Source organism: Nannizzia gypsea, genomic scaffold (assembly GCF_000150975.2).
Source record: "Nannizzia gypsea CBS 118893 supercont1.2 genomic scaffold, whole genome shotgun sequence".
NCBI classification, from domain to species: domain Eukaryota; kingdom Fungi; phylum Ascomycota; class Eurotiomycetes; order Onygenales; family Arthrodermataceae; genus Nannizzia; species Nannizzia gypsea.
Window position 1 is genome coordinate 718,767 of NW_003345200.1, and position 15,373 is coordinate 734,139.

Here is a 15,373-nt window from a genome sequence, read left to right on the forward strand (position 1 = left end):
TTGATATTAAGTACTCATTTATATTAATGTATTGATTGCTCTATATGATGTTCTATATATATACCGTTCGTTTCGTCACTCATATATACCGTCAACCCCATATGTACGCATCCATGTTCGTCCAAGGTAAAGTTCAGAAAAGCTATATCCTTTTCCGAACCCTAATCTCCAACGCTCGCAAGGGCAGGTATAAAATCCCACTTAAAACCATGGCAACTTCAAATCCAATATCTCCCGTAACCTTCGCAATCGGGCCCTGGAACCAAGTCTGCAACATACACGGCACTACGAGCGCAAACGAAAGCGCACCAGCAGCTATAGCAGCCACACCACTCGGCAAGGCAGCGGCATTATTCCAGATCTCAGCATCATACGAGGCGTAATCGCCTTTCCTGAAAATGACATGCTCGATAGCGATGATGGCTACAAACGTAGCAGACCAATATGATATGACGGCAGCGAAATTCTCAAGCGAGACAAAGAAACTTACCGCCGCTCGAATCGATACCGGTATCACTATTGCTATAAACACTATAGCGAAGATGGCGCGTGGTACGCGGACTAGTACAGGTAGTAGAAGCTGGAAGTTTAGTGAGATGCTGTATATGCTTGCAGCGATGTTGCCGAGGGTAGAGAAGGTGAGCAGGACGATGATGAATTTGCCGAATCCGCCTGCGGAAGAGAGCATGGCTGCGAGTATCCCTCCGACCGAACCAGTTTCATAGGCGGTAGACCAGCTGGGTATGTTGGGTACTGCGCCGCCTATTGCTGCGCCGAGGATCATTAGGGGTATATTGGGTAGACAGAGGCCGGCGTATACGGCTGCAAAGACGTGTTTTCTACTAGGTGTTAGTGTGCATGTTTCTAGTTAAGTGGGTAATAGATAGTTCGGGAAGGACGCACGAGTTCACGCTTGGGTGGAAGTAAGCGCAGTAATCTGAGCTCAGCGCTGCCCAGGGGATAAGGAAACCCGCCAGGAGGCCTCCGAATGATAAGATGGGTACCGCTGTTGCTGGTGGTGGAGTATGTTGGTTGGCGAGATACTTCCCTCCACAGCCCGTGGCGATCACCAGCGAGATCAGCGTGGGTATCCAGGCCCATTTCTCATAGTGGTATAGAACCCGATACCCGAAGAACGAAATAAACAGTGCCACGCATGCTACGATAACAATGCCGACGTTTACGCTTAGATCGCCATTGATAGCTGAGAGAGTTTGTCCACCTATCACGCAGTTTATGATGGTGAAGCCCGACATGGTTGACATGTTTAGCAGCACCACGATGTTAACTAGATATAACCTATCAACGGCGTTAGATGGGCCATGCAACGAGCCGGGGTATGAATATAGTTTTGCAAAAAGATAATTGATAGTTTGGCAAGGGATGACGCACCCATAGCTATAGCGGGCGTGTATCATTTGCCGCATGCCGGTCTTCGGTCCAAAGACGGAAAGGTATGCGGGCGGAACAGTGCATAGTAAGTTGAAGAAGATAATCACCAGCGAAGCGTCGCGCAAGCTCAATTTTAAACTCAACGTGCCTACCATGCCCGTTATAACGCTGCGTTCGTTGGTTAGTTAGTGGCTGGATGTTTCACTGCAGGGAAGTTGACAGTTATGCATCTAGCTTACGGTAGCAGGTTGCAGCTGATAGTGAACCAGAGGACGAATAAGCTGAATACATTCCTATCTGTCCGGTCCTTGAGGTCGACGGGAACGATGCCTCGTAGCTCGACGCCCCATGATGCGAGACGGGACCAGAATGTAGATATGTAGCTTTGTACTGTTGGTGGTGCCTGGGTTGCAGCTGGTGCTGATGCCGATGACTCGGTGGGTGGTGCCGGGTGTTTTTCGATGTCCTCGGGTGTGGAAGTTGCCCCGCTGGGAGATGGTTGTCTGCTTGAATGTGCCATGGCGGGATGCAGACAAGCTATGCAACGCCAAAAAACACCTCCAACCCAGTGAGATATATGGAAATGAAATAACTAGAAAATATCCAAAGAAAGAAATAAGAATAAAATATCGAAAAGCTGAACTTTTGCTTTGCCGAAGCTTGACTCACGTGCCGGCGGCTGCGCTAGTTAAAACCGCCCCGCTCGCGGCTAGTTATCACGTCACTATTTATAGATCACCAACTATGTAACATCGAGACCAAAATAGTGAGGAACAGACGTAGTGTTAGCTCTGGAACATGACGACGGCAGAGTTCTTGACTACCTCTGGACCCAAGGAAGCGGCAAGTTCGGCAACGATACCCTTGATAGACTGTGGATTAGTGACACTCGAGTCCTCCCATCCAACCAAGTCCTGCACTGTTAGCACCATCACACCTATATGGAATGCTAGAAGAGCAGAGGTTAATAACATACTATCATTTCTACGAGCATGTTGCGAATGAGGAGATGCCAGTGGTCGAGGTCGATGGTAGACTTAAGCTGCTCTACAGTCAAGACGCCCGGCATGTGCAGGTCAAATAACGAGAGGGCGTCTTCATCCGGTATATCTTCGTAGTCATCGGGTATTTGTTGGCCTGAAGTCGAGAAGTAGCGTTGTGTTTCTAGTTTGGGAGCAAACACTTCGTCCAGAGAGTGCCACTCATACGTTTCTGGGTCTGTAATTCATATTAGCTAGGGTGAAACAGTAGGTAGAAGGGAGGGGTACACACCCTGTATGTACTGTGGTCTGAAAGTACCCTTGTACCGCATCTTAGGACATGAGTGGATATAATATCCTGGAGTCATTAGTACGTCAACAGGAGGAAGAGTAAAGGGAAATAGTTTTCAGTACCCATGTAGTAGTGTTGGAGATGCATCTCTTGGGTCAAGGCAATCTCTCTCATGGCACTTAGCTTGCCAAACTCGAACTTTTCGTACTCGGGATCGTAACTATAACAGTCAGTATAAGATGCACATAAGTAAAGATAAGGCTGACGTACAAAATATACACTGAACTAACGGAGCGAGGCAGCAAGTCCAGCACAGCCACAGCAACCAGCTTCCCATCAAGACGGTAGCACTGGTGGTACGAGCCCACCTTCTGCTCTATGGTAGCGGTACTTCCATCTTCCTGTTTGACAGCATGCTTGACTGTCTTCCTCTTGATGCCAGCGCACAAAAACCGCTCGAAATCAGAGCGTTTCCAGCGTGACTCGTGCTCTTTGTGTATGGTAGTCTGATACCTCAGAAACAACTCAAACCTGCCACCATCAGCACCTAAACACCTATTTTAAGAAAAAGGCAAAGAGGTGACCTACTTTGCTACCGAGAACGAGTCTGCTTCGATGTTGACTTCAAACTTATGTGCGGGTTCAATAGTCCTCTTGGTGAGCGGGTTGACAGGCCTAGGCAGAGAAGGGTACTCCATCTCATGCACCCGTTGACTCAAATCAAACGTCTGGTCATGTCTTTTCTTCTCCTGTCTTGATCGGGGACACAGACGTGCTGCTGCATGGGTATACTCTGGCCCCAGCACGAACGCGGTCCACCTGTTCAGCGCCTTTCTCTGGTCCCTGCGGGGTCTATATTCACCCGGATCAAGTCTGTTCCTACTAGTTAATACAGCATATAAGTAGAGGGAAGATGGTATGGAGTACCTGATGGTGTAGTGAGGACAGCAGGAGCGGGCGAGGTTAGGCTTGTAGTAGAGCGAGCCCGACCTGCGCCATCCGCGGTCCATGAGCGTCTCGTACTCTTCCGCGCGGACAGAGGTGGAGGAAGCATAGTAGCTTGCGCCTTTCCAGTCAGCTTTCAAGGGTATAAGTGTGAGTGTGTGAGGGAGACTGACTGCCCTCTGCCTTTTTGCAGTATCCGCAGGTGTTTCTCTGGTAGCCTGGGGAGGTCAGCCTAGTTTGGGGCAGCAGCAGAGAGGGAGGGAGTCTGCCTACCCATGGGCGAGAAGTAGGACATCTCGGTCATCTTGAGGTCTGCCATGACTGACTCTACTTCTTATGACTATCTTATTATACTCTTATTACTCTCTTCTATCTTCTGTCTTTACTATCTTCTATTCCCATCTCGCTGTCGCTTCTCGTTGTTTTATTTACTTCAGTCGCGGTGAATCTGTCACGTGATCTATAACTTACTAAGCATAAAAAAGGAGAGAAAGAAAAGACGAAGTGAAGATGGAAATAGAAAAGAGAAGAGAATAAGAGAAGAGAAGAGACTGCGAGACTAAGACTCAGACCAAGTCTGCGTCTCGTCTTAGTCGCCTGCCATGTCATGTCGCGCTGTCGAGTGGATGTGACAGGGCGCCGGGGAAGACGAAGCCATCGACGGACGAGAAGCAGAAAAAGAAAAAAGGGACAAGACAAAGACACCCGAGATGCATCCCTGGCCTGTAAGTAACTAAGAAGTAAGAAAGTAAGGAGGTAAGGAAGTAAATGCTGCCTTCTCATCCCTGAACCCGTCAGGAGCCTTTCTCTGCTCGTCCCGGCGGTGAAAGCGAGCAGGGAAGACGCAGCCCAGCAAAAGCTCGTCAACTCGATGACAGGGAGACCCGGCAAGGGGACAAGACAGCAACTGTAACTGGCAGAAGAGTCGAAGCTGCGGCCAGTAAGAAGACATCGTAAATCGATCTCTCTTCTTTTGTTTTCTTCTTCTTTTTTCTTCTTCTTCTTTTCTTCTCTTCTTCGTCTCTTCTCTCAATCTCGTCTCTGTCAATTACGTAGTTGACTGCGCTAGTCTCCATTCTACCTTCTACCTCTACCTCTACCTCTACCACTCAACTCCCACTTCTTCTTCTTTACTTTCTCTACCTCCTACCTCTGCTCCCTCCTCTGCTCTACTACTGCTCTACCACTGCTCTACCACCAACTGCTCTGTCTTCCTCTCATCATGGCTACTCGCACCATGGAAGCCCGAACTGGCCGGACAAACCAGCGTAAGAAGCTCCCAGCCCGGGGTTCGCGCACGTGTTTCCCCTTCCCTCTCTCTTCCCCTACCACAAAGCCTTTCCTCTTCCTCCCGCACAAAGACTCGAGACACAGACAGAAAGAAAGACGCAACGATAAGATACAAAGACAAGATGCTAACGGCGACCTAGGATACTCACCGACAGGCGAGCGTCTCGTCGCAGGCGTCGTCCCGCTCTCCCCCGACAAGTCCAAGGTCCTGCTCATCCAATCTGCCCGCCCCGGCGCCTGGGTGCTCCCCAAGGGCGGCTGGGAGCTCGACGAGCCCTCCGCCCAGGTCGCCGCCGTCCGCGAGGCGTGGGAAGAGGCCGGCGTCGTCTGCACCGTCACCTCAGACCTGGGCAAGATCCCCGACATGCGCAGCGCAGTGCAGATATCGGCCAAGGCGCCGCGCGTGCTCTACCAGTTCTTCGAGGTGCGCGTGGATCGCGAGGAGAGCCAGTGGCCTGAGATGCACAAGCGGAAGAGGCAGTGGGTGACTTATCCGCAGGCGGCGGCGGCGTTGGTTGCGCGGCCGGAGCTGCTCGACGCCCTCAACAGGAGCTCCATCAAGCGGTGACCCCAGTCACTCGACACAACACATCCTGACTTCTATACTGGACTTCCATTCATGATGACTGATTCTCTTCTTCCCCCGCATTTACATACATATCATTTACGCCTGGGTTGGATCGATCTTTGGATATATTGTTTTTTTGTAATCCTCTTTACTTTTTTCGTTTTTTGCTTCCTTTTTCTGCCTTTTCTTTTAACCGCCTTATCCTCCTCCCTGCATTGGCATCGTTCGTTGACACAAAAGCATTGGTTACGAGTCTCGGTCTTCCTTTCTACTTGCATAGCATCATCCATCATCCTTTGCCCTGTTTTTTGCTTTTTTGGCTTCTCTTTTCTGCTGCTTTTTTTGGTTTATGGTCTGGTGATAGAGATAGAAAACAGTTGATACCGAAAAGCATAGAATGGATGGCGTTTCTTCTTTTCTTCTTCTCTGAAACACTTTTATCGCTTTTGATCTTCTGTATAAAAATTCTCCGGAGGTCAATTTTGATACGCGGATAAACGTTGTTACTCCCGGGCGACTAAGAGATGACTAAACGACTAAGAGTGACTAAGAAATGACTAAATAGTGACTGTAATGACTAAGCAGTCGAATCAACGACTTCATCAATTTATCGCCAACTGCAACTGCAACGGACAGCTCGATCTCTGCTTTTTCGCTGCTCGACTCTACACCGTCCACGGCTTGATACCACTGTTAATACTGCACCAACGCACTGCTGAAACGCTGATATATACCTCTCATACACCATGGACTACGACGCCATGGACATAGAGCCCCAGGGGCCCCAGGTCACCGTCCGCGAAGTGAGCTCATACCCTTTATACCCTCTTATACCAGTCCCCCCTAACACCTCCCAGGCAGAACCATACCGCGTAGACTTCCGCCTCAGCTCCGTCGACCTCGCCTTCGCCAACTCCTTCCGCCGCACCATCCTCGCCGAAATCCCCACCGTCGCAATAGACGTCGTCGAAATAGAAGTAAACACCTCCGTGCTCCCTGACGAATTCATCTCCCACCGTCTAGGCCTGATCCCCCTCTGCTCGAAAAACTGCGACACAGATATGCTGTACTCGCGAGACTGCGATTGCGAAGCAGGCTGTGCGCGCTGCGTCATCAACCTCTCCCTACACGCCAAGTGCACCTCAGAGGATATCATGAAGGTGTATGCCAGGGATCTGGTCGTGGTGGGCGACAGGGCGAACGAGTGGGTTGGGAACCCCGTTGTTACGGATCCGGAAGGGAAGGGACCGATTATATGTAAGCTTCGACGGGGGCAGGAGGTTAAGTTCAATTGTATCGTCAAGAAGGGCATTGCGAAGGAACATGCCAAGTGGGCTCCGACTGCGGCGGTTGGGTTCGAGTATGATCCGCATAATAACCTGCGTCATGTCGACTATTGGTTTGAAGAAGATCCCATCAAGGAGTGGTAAGTTACTTATGGATGGACCAACGAACCCTTCTTTGCGTGCTGCGTTAACTGGTGTAGGCCCCTCTCTGCCAACGCAGGATGGGAAACAGCCCACCCTAAAGACCTCCCGTTCGACTATGACGCTGCTCCCAACACATTCTACATCGATATAGAAAGTATAGGAAACCTCGAGCCTGACGCTGTCGTGCAGCAGGGTATCATCATGATGCAGCGAAAGCTTGCCGAGATCATCTCCGGCCTGACTGGTTCCGACGGCCAGGGCATGGTTAACGGTGGAGTCGAGCAGGATGGAGCCGGCGCCAGGAGTCCCGATGCATATGAGCCGCCGGAGGGCATCGATGGCGGGTTCACTGCGTACGGGGGTGCGAATGGAGCTGGGCCTGGTTCGGGTGCTGCTGGTGCAGGCGGCAGTGGGAGTGTTTGGGGCGGGGCCGGTGGTGCAACGCCCTACGGTGCTACGCCTTATGGTCAGGGATACGGCTTTTAATCATTTTATCTACCTTTTTTACCTTTTACCTTTTTACCTTTTTACTTCAACGGGTTGCTACCGGTGTTGGCGCGTGGGGGTTTTGCGGCTGGGGCTCATTTGCTGTACCATAACATAAAAGCGAAGGCATACTCGTTTGGCTATTTATTATATTTTATTTATTTATTTTGTTTATACAAGCCATATCCAGTCAAGTTATGTGGTTGAAGGTGAGGGTGATGATGAGTGAAGATATAACTAGTTAGTTAAAAATGCTATGCTATGAGAATATGTCCTATACATGAAGTAATATGACCAAGTGAAGATGAAGAAAGAAAGATACCAAACAATCTATACCCGCTGTCAGCATACATCCATATATGCCAGGAGTATAAACAGCCACTCACCTTGTTAATGTCCGTAACACGCTTATCAAAAAAAACGCCGTGGCAGTCCGTCAGGGCGTCCTCCCATGCAAGTAGATACCAGAGTATGAGACGAGATGCAAATAAAGCCAGCCCAGTTAACTCCGCTCACTTCTCCTCAATATCCTCCAGATCAGCTTTTTCCGCCTCTCCTTCCCCGTCCATATCCCCTTCTACCAACGGATTCCCACCAACCCGTCGTCCAGCTCCATACACCATCTCCATCAACTTCGCCTTCTGCTTATCCCGCACTTCCTTAAGATAATCGTGCGCCCCGTCCAACCCCCTGATCTGGCCATGTATAATCATCTCCATCGCATTCTCTCCACCAACCGCATCCTCTCCCGAACCTCCGACGCCACCGCCATGTGCGGAAGTGGTGCTTATACCCATCAACGGACCAAGTGTCATGCCCATTGAACTGTTGCCGCCTCTGAGAAGCGGGCTGACAAGTTTGCGCCGGAGGGCTTCGAGGTTCGCTTTGAGTGCGAGGAGTCTGCCTCGATGGTCCATGAGGAGGTGCTTGTTTGCGACTGTCCGTTGGCGTACGGAGGAAAGCAAGCGTCGGTTCTTCTCGTACTTGCGTAGCGCCACTGCGTTAGAGCCTAGGACGCGGGTCCATAGTGATGAGAGGAGTTCTCCCTCTGCGCGTTCTTGGGCGTTGGATTCTCGCACAACCGTGCGTTGGAGGTTAAGGAATTGTCTGTCTATGGACTCGAAAAGGGTGAAGAGGGAGGTTGAGTGGGTTAGTTCGTTGTTTATGCTTTCTTCAAGCACAGAGAGCAGCTCGGTGAAGGCGTGGGTTAAAGTTAGCTGCGTGCGTTGGGAGCGGGTGCGGCCGAACAGCGTTGTTATCAACGAGCCAAGGCGCGTGGGGATGGGTGCTACAGGCATTTCGGTGATTGTTTCGTTGCCGAGACCGTTGCTTGCATTGGCGGATAGGCTGGTAGGTAGAGTCTCAAGCACGCCCAGGCGAGACAGCATGTTGTGGAAGTTGTCGAAGAATATTGAGGATAGGGTATTGGGTGGTTGAGATGATAAGGCTTCCAGCTCTCTTCGCGCCCATTCCATGACAATCAGTATGGAATCAATGTCTGCATCGACGTTGGCGAAGAACCGCGTGAGTTCCAGCGAGAGCGAGTTCAGCGATTGAGATAGTTCGTCAAGCTCTCTCACTATAATCGGAGCACTGGTCATGTTTGTTCCTCGTACGGACTCGGCCAGGTCCCATACGGCAACCCCGGTCTCCTGCAACGTACCAATCTGCTGCACGCCGTTCTCCGAATAGTATATTAACGGCTCAAACGAGCGTGTGAAGCTAGATAGCTTGACAATGTCCGGCACAGGCGGTAGCGGCGGCGGCAAGAATAACGCCCGCATAAATGTAAGTGATATCAGCGCAACCGCCACGGACAGTAGTGTCGACGACCTCGTTTGTGTCATTGAATCGAACTTTGCTCCCATGTAGTTGAAGAATGCGACAAATGGTTCGCGATGCTGGACTTCAGCGCGGACTGCAAATCGGATATCTAGACGGTCAATAAGTCATGGTTCCAACCAGATTCTGAAATATAGTAAGCCTTCTTACAGTTCGTAATCGACTCAGGCTCTTTCTCCAGTTTCAAATCAGAGCTTGCCTTGAACTCATGTTTACCACCTTTGTTCTTGTCGTCTGCTTCTGTTGCCGATGTTGCTACGGCTTTTTTGGGTTCTCCCCTGCTTTCTGGAGGCGGACTTGGAGAACGGCCTTTGACAGGTGAATCTGTTCCGTTGGGCAGTGGTATGGTAGCTGGTAGTATCAGTTCACTTGACTCTTCCTTTAGTGTTACTGTGGCCGTGCTCGAGGACGTCGGCTTCTCAGGCGCATCCTCATATTGTGGACTGACTTCCCTGGACCGACTACCAGGGCTATGTGGCTGCAAATGTTCTGGTTTAAAGTCAGGCTGGTTCCGCATGTACGGTTGCTGTCTGTACCATGCGGCGCCTGCCATCATGGCCGGGTGATAGCCCAGAGCAGAATTCTGCTTCGGCGTTTGATATTCTGGCTTTGTGAATGTGGCTCGTAGCCCAGGTGGAGACCACGGACTGCTTGATCGAGAGATATCCCCATCTTGCTCAGACGGGGAAGCTTCTGAAATACCCGAGCGGAAACCAGAATGTTGCGACGGAAGACCGAAGAACGGCGACCTGTGCGCGTACTGTTCTTCAAAGTCTTCTAGTGAGGCATCGAGGGACGGATGGTCATCAAAGACGTTATCCAGATCATGTATGGGATCCGTTGCCATCATGGCAGCGACGTCTCCCTCTCCTTGTTACTTCAGCTATGCGCTGGCCGTGTAGTCTTTCTGCGCGGAGGGGGAGCTGTTTCGTTTCACCCAGGCCTGATAGGCGCCTTGGAAACGGCTGTCTTGCTGTCAATGATGAGCTGACTGGGTACGACGTTTGATATGCACGTCGATATCTCGATGTGTCTCGATATCTCTTTTCTAGAGTCAGATTTATGTTTGCGACTGTGCTCACAAGGTATCTTCCGCCTTACCCTCGGTTGCAAATGTAGGAACAACGTAGCTAAAGACACAAAGGACGTAGTTATCGATAAGAAGAAAGCGACTGCTGCCTTGCGTAGGCTAGAGAATGAGAAAGATGAAGTGTCGTATCTCAGACCGTTCACTGTTGAAGATGCGATCGATGCGATGCGATGCGCTGTCCGTTGTGTAAGAAACACGGTTCAGATGAATCCAGAGCAAAGGATCAAGTTCAAACTGGGCATTTATACATTCAGAGACACTCAGAGCGACTTTCTCTGGAGCATTCATTCATAAGACCTGAGGTCTGATTCTTGAGTCTTATCGCTCTTCGTATTTGGTTCAAACAGGCGCGATATCGATAGTCGCCGCCAGTGTCCACACCAGTTCTGCCTGGATCGTCAGCCTGTTTGTTCAGTTTCAGTATTTATAAATCGTAGTTTTCTTTTCTGCACTTCGTTTGCTCTTGACGGTGGAATATATCACTCTGTAGCTACTCAAGAGACGAAGCCGAAGTAGTTGAAAGTTGCGGCCGAAGTCGAACATCGAGGCCGGACAACCAGGAACTTGCGTCACGTTATCATGAACTGCGAGAGATCCCCGCCCTCTCGTCTCAGCAGAAGCTCGAGAATCGTCGCTGGTCCTCTCTGGGCTCGCAACTGGCCCGGGTCTTACAGGGTAACTCCGCCGGGCGCATGGTTGGCTGGAGATGCACCCAACTGACCTGCACTCTCAGCCAGTAATCGGGCCCAGTGGCGGTGGCTGGTCCAATAATGCGACGGGAAGCCGTGTTTCATCTGCAATGCCTGTATCTTATGATGCTACTTATTGGCCAGGATGCCGGTGCCTCTGGTACGTACTTCTTCATCGTTGATGCGGGCGAGCCCGTGGCCCGTCAAGCTCATCGCTAGTTCTTCATTTCAGACTCCTCTCGGCAGGATGCCAACTCTTGTTACCACCCCCCCAGTTGTGTCTTCAACTATAACCTTTGCTCTTTGCATAAGAGCTCTCGTTATTGTCCGGCTCGAGATCTTCATCATCGTTGGGAACCGTGAGAGAGCATGAGGGGTGCCCATCTTCTGATATCCACATAGCACCGTTAGGCCCATGTACAAGTATCATCTGACCTCTTTCTACCAAGTCTGCGCTGGCCGTCCTCCACTGTCTAGCGGCAAAAAACCGGGAGTCGTTGATGTGCCAGCGTCCCGGTTGACAGGCGGGATAAGTCTCCTGTCAAGGGAGTGTTGAATAACGTCTGCTATCAACTGGACTTTGTCAGTGGCTACTCCGTACTCCGTATACCTCAGCCTGTAAGGTCGACATAGCAGAGACAAGAATATCCATCACTCACCTGACGGGTATAGAGCTCTTCGTGGATCGTCCTGATTACGTTGATGTTCTTGGACTTCAATAGGCGGGGTGGCTTTGGTGGTAGAGGGTCTTGCGCCGCGTTGTCGTCTGATCCCCAGGCCTGTCTTTCCTTTAGTCATCTCAGCATCTTCATGAAGAGGCATAGGTTCGCCAGTTTGTACTCCGTATTCCTGTGTGTTTTGATACCCCGAGCGGTCTTCCACGGTTCTGGAGTTGTTGGTTTGTGTGGGTGTTGAAAACCGTGGTTGAAATAACCTTAAATACTCTGGTGGTATCATTACCGTCAAATATCAACTGTGGATACAGCTTATACCCTCAAGGGAAAGCCGTATTTGATACATTGTTTGGAAGCATTAATTTGCTAGAAGTGGACATTAAGGAATGGTCTCTTACTATAAACACGCAGAACTTTGTAAGGATAGCTTTCTTTCTGTTCAATATTCTATACTATTCTACCATAGCCAATAGGTAACCAACAAATACCAACACAAATACAAAAAATACTGTTTACCAAGGGTAGAAAACAGTGGATATTGACGAGATTGAGAGCGGAGATTAATATTCATTTTATCATAAGGTGAAGCCCTAATACCAAAGGGTGCACCACATCAAAAGGAAGCAGACATGTTACAGGTTGGTAGGGGAGGACAGGAGTCAGACAGAAGATTTCCCTTGGTCTATCAGAGATGCAGGCACTATGGAACAAAAACATAAAAGATAAAAACACAGTATGGTACGAAGAAAAAAGGTGTAACATCTAAGTGATAAGAAAAATGATCTTTTGGTATTATTGGTACATGCCGCCCTCTATTTTTCCTGGGTCCTCGTAATTCGTCCATTCCATTATCGTGTGGGTGAAGGTGAGGAACGGTAGGAGAAACAGTGAAATATTAGGCGGAGATGGGATACGGAAGAGTTAGATGGTACAGGCGGATTGGTGTGTCATGGAGATAAGTCGATCTGAGAACTTTATTTGGTCTTCTCCTCGAGGAAGCTATGTGGTTGTTAGATGTGGTACTACAAGCAAGATAGGGTAAAGTGAACGTACGTGATGAGGTCGTTGCGGTCCTTGGCTTTCTTGAGACCACCGAAGGCCATCTTGGTACCGGGAATGAATTTCTTTGGGTTCTCAAGGTACTCGAACTACGGCAACGTTAGAATATTGCTTGTATAATGAAATCGACGGAGCAGACTTACGAGAGAATCATGGTCCCAGGTGACACCCTTGCTCTTGTTGGCGTCGGTGTAAGCGTAACCTTCGACCTGACCAGACTTGCGGCCGAAGAGGCCGAAAAGGTTGGGGCCGACCATGTTGTTACCGCCCTCCTCGAGGGTGTGGCAGGAAGCACAGCGAGTCTTGAAAAGACCGGCACCCTTAGCGGCGTCACCTGGATTATGGATAGATATGTTAGCTTTCTCTTTATCCTTTAATGTCCCTTGTTGTTTCTGCTGCGCTCTGCGCTTCTCAGCTTCAACAAGACTATCAATGACCGACGGGCCCCAAATAGAGCATGTTGCACACATGATGGCGTTTAACAAGTAGCAGGTAACAAACGATATATTAAGCAGCGAGATAAGAGAACTGTAGCTTGGAGAAAATGGCGAGAGCACAGATAGATGCAGATAAGCCTTTGACCTTACTGACCCTTATAGCCAGCAGGACAGATGGACAGGACAAAGCTCAACCAAGAAACTGTCCTAGGTGCGAGCCAGCCTTGTCTTTTACCCTTCACTCTACCACTACAGCGGCAGCGAACAAGCAAATTGAAGTGACAATTAGGCCATTGCATCCATTTCCATCTTTCCTATCATTATCCGGCACCTCCTCCATTGTTCTCCAAGCTCTGTCTTTGCTGTCCCTTTTCTCAGAGTCAGATCGGTTTAACAACTTACCAGGAGAGTAAGAAGCAGGAGCCTTGCCCATTGTGTCTGAGTATATGTACGAGAGGGAAACGAAGGATCGAGATAGTCCAAAAGTCGTCGATTGAGGGTATATAAAGTCGTCGGTTTGATAAATGCAGCGGATCGATGGAAGCAAGAAAGATGAAGTCGAAGCAAAAAGTTGAAAGAGAGAAAAGTTTTATTGATGCAGAAAAAGAAAAAAAGCACGTGTTTTGGCCTGATGACGAAGGAGCGCGGGTTTAGGGAGGCGCTGATTGGTTGACAGCTAAGGAGAGCCAATCATAGAAGAGGATTAGTCATGTCCTTGACAGCAACCGGGAAAAGCCGGACTGTCACGGGCCGAAGTTTATCCTTCACGTGATAATGATGACGTAAACCAGCAGTAGCAGAGTTGTGACAAGGAGACGAGACGATCACCAAGAGGGTAAGATACTGATAAAGATGAAGAAGATAGGGAAAGATTTAGTGATGCAGTATGAGACAAACAAGGTAAGTGTAAAGTGCTAGATGAGAGAAAGAGGGGGATCAACAGATCGGAAGAGAGCAAGAGCAATTTGGTATATTTCACTGCAAACTATACTACATTCAGCGCCTATCTAGCTGAACAACACCATGTGTCATTGAGCTGGATATTCTCCTATTCATACTTTATTGTTTACTGCTTAAACTTGCTGCTCTTGATATCAAACTGGCCAGCCAATCATATAGAAGGAAGTCTTCAAAGTCAAAATATATCACGTGATATAAAATGGTCGCGAGAAATCTCAACTTTCAACGACGGTGATGAGATAGAGAAGAAGAGCAGGGTAGATATAGAATCCTCTCAAGACATTAAGAAGGGAACAGAGGAGACGGCGCAATGGCTGCTCCATCGACGATACCCTCCTTTCTCCTCCCACGAGGAGGCCTCTCCAAGTCGTCGCTGCAGTACCTTCGAATCACTCCACGAAGAACCCTCCTCCGCCATGCCAACTTCTCCTCCTCTCGCACCTCTCATGCTGCTCCCACAAAGCCCCGGGTACTCGAGAAGCCCGACAAATTTCGCCCTCCATCACATCCAGCTCGCCGAGTGGTCAATCTTAACAAGTCACCAAGGAATTACCCCGGTCCTCCTCCCACTGCAAAGGAGATAGAAGATCGCAAGACGAAGAGATACCCTAACATGTTCCCTCCAGAGGGCACAGTGCTATTCAAGTTCCTCACTAACAAGGGCATCCATGTCTGGATATCAATGGTAAGCATTGGCGTATATTTATTAATTAACGTTAATTTATCTAACAGTGTTGAATAGAGCGTCCTTTTCTCCCTTGCCTATTTCACCTGGTCAACGAACTTTAAACGCACATCTCCATACGCACATCTACTGCCGGGCTGGTCTCAGCTGTTCTCGAGCCCTATAAGTACCGTATCTCAGTTCTTTACGGTGATGAAAATGCACGCCGAGCACACTACGGTGGTATCAAAGGAAAAGCGGAAGAGGATTTCGGATGATATTGATAAGCGCAAGGAATACCGCATTGCCCATGGGCTAGAAGAAGATGATAGGGTGAAGGCTGATGATGCTCAGGCCACTGAAGGGGTTGAAGGTGCCATTGTGGAGGGCGCGGATAATGTTCAGAGTGAGGGGACTGCGTCAATGAGAAAACCAAAGAGATGGCTGGGCATCTGGTGAGAGACTAAAGCCTGTTTGCTCTTTCAGTTTGTAGGATGAGGGATACTTGAATCTCTTTATTGTATAATATGTCACGATAAAGCATTTTAGGAGGACTACATTCCGTTCATTCACGT

At 49.4% G+C, this 15,373-nt stretch overlaps 8 protein-coding genes across 8 annotated transcripts; 3 read left to right on the forward strand and 5 right to left on the reverse strand.

Annotated features, from left to right (window-relative positions):
• Positions 1 to 142: 142 nt before the first annotated feature.
• MGYG_02271 (purine-cytosine permease FCY22) lies at positions 143 to 1,912 on the reverse strand (the record flags this gene model as incomplete). The annotated part of the gene is made up of 4 exons (XM_003174693.1): positions 143 to 839; positions 904 to 1,299; positions 1,393 to 1,560; positions 1,632 to 1,912. The coding sequence occupies 4 exons, from the start codon at positions 1,910 to 1,912 to the stop codon at positions 143 to 145; spliced, it is 1,542 nt and encodes a 513-aa protein (XP_003174741.1).
• A 265-nt stretch (positions 1,913 to 2,177) lies between these two features.
• On the reverse strand, positions 2,178 to 3,928 carry MGYG_02272 (arginyl-tRNA-protein transferase 1; the record flags this gene model as incomplete). Its single annotated transcript, XM_003174694.1, has 9 exons — positions 2,178 to 2,306; positions 2,369 to 2,610; positions 2,665 to 2,730; positions 2,787 to 2,884; positions 2,935 to 3,195; positions 3,253 to 3,537; positions 3,592 to 3,730; positions 3,783 to 3,827; positions 3,883 to 3,928. 9 exons carry the CDS (start codon positions 3,926 to 3,928, stop codon positions 2,178 to 2,180), a joined length of 1,311 nt encoding a protein of 436 aa, XP_003174742.1.
• A 903-nt stretch (positions 3,929 to 4,831) lies between these two features.
• Positions 4,832 to 5,467, forward strand: MGYG_02273 (diphosphoinositol polyphosphate phosphohydrolase aps1; the record flags this gene model as incomplete). Its single annotated transcript, XM_003174695.1, has 2 exons — positions 4,832 to 4,877; positions 5,040 to 5,467. 2 exons carry the CDS (start codon positions 4,832 to 4,834, stop codon positions 5,465 to 5,467), a joined length of 474 nt encoding a protein of 157 aa, XP_003174743.1.
• A 746-nt stretch (positions 5,468 to 6,213) lies between these two features.
• Positions 6,214 to 7,383, forward strand: MGYG_02274 (DNA-directed RNA polymerase II subunit RPB3; the record flags this gene model as incomplete). Its single annotated transcript, XM_003174696.1, has 2 exons — positions 6,214 to 6,893; positions 6,954 to 7,383. The coding sequence occupies 2 exons, from the start codon at positions 6,214 to 6,216 to the stop codon at positions 7,381 to 7,383; spliced, it is 1,110 nt and encodes a 369-aa protein (XP_003174744.1).
• A 512-nt stretch (positions 7,384 to 7,895) lies between these two features.
• MGYG_02275 (hypothetical protein) lies at positions 7,896 to 10,075 on the reverse strand (the record flags this gene model as incomplete). Its single annotated transcript, XM_003174697.1, has 2 exons — positions 7,896 to 9,316; positions 9,376 to 10,075. 2 exons carry the CDS (start codon positions 10,073 to 10,075, stop codon positions 7,896 to 7,898), a joined length of 2,121 nt encoding a protein of 706 aa, XP_003174745.1.
• Positions 10,076 to 11,445: 1,370 nt separating this feature from the next.
• MGYG_02276 (hypothetical protein) lies at positions 11,446 to 11,826 on the reverse strand (the record flags this gene model as incomplete). The annotated part of the gene is made up of 2 exons (XM_003174698.1): positions 11,446 to 11,570; positions 11,664 to 11,826. 2 exons carry the CDS (start codon positions 11,824 to 11,826, stop codon positions 11,446 to 11,448), a joined length of 288 nt encoding a protein of 95 aa, XP_003174746.1.
• Positions 11,827 to 12,652: 826 nt separating this feature from the next.
• MGYG_02277 (hypothetical protein) lies at positions 12,653 to 13,207 on the reverse strand (the record flags this gene model as incomplete). Its single annotated transcript, XM_003174699.1, has 3 exons — positions 12,653 to 12,677; positions 12,732 to 12,826; positions 12,881 to 13,207. 3 exons carry the CDS (start codon positions 13,205 to 13,207, stop codon positions 12,653 to 12,655), a joined length of 447 nt encoding a protein of 148 aa, XP_003174747.1.
• A 1,237-nt stretch (positions 13,208 to 14,444) lies between these two features.
• Positions 14,445 to 15,257, forward strand: MGYG_02278 (hypothetical protein; the record flags this gene model as incomplete). The annotated part of the gene is made up of 2 exons (XM_003174700.1): positions 14,445 to 14,819; positions 14,877 to 15,257. 2 exons carry the CDS (start codon positions 14,445 to 14,447, stop codon positions 15,255 to 15,257), a joined length of 756 nt encoding a protein of 251 aa, XP_003174748.1.
• Between the last annotated feature and the right edge of the window lie 116 nt (positions 15,258 to 15,373).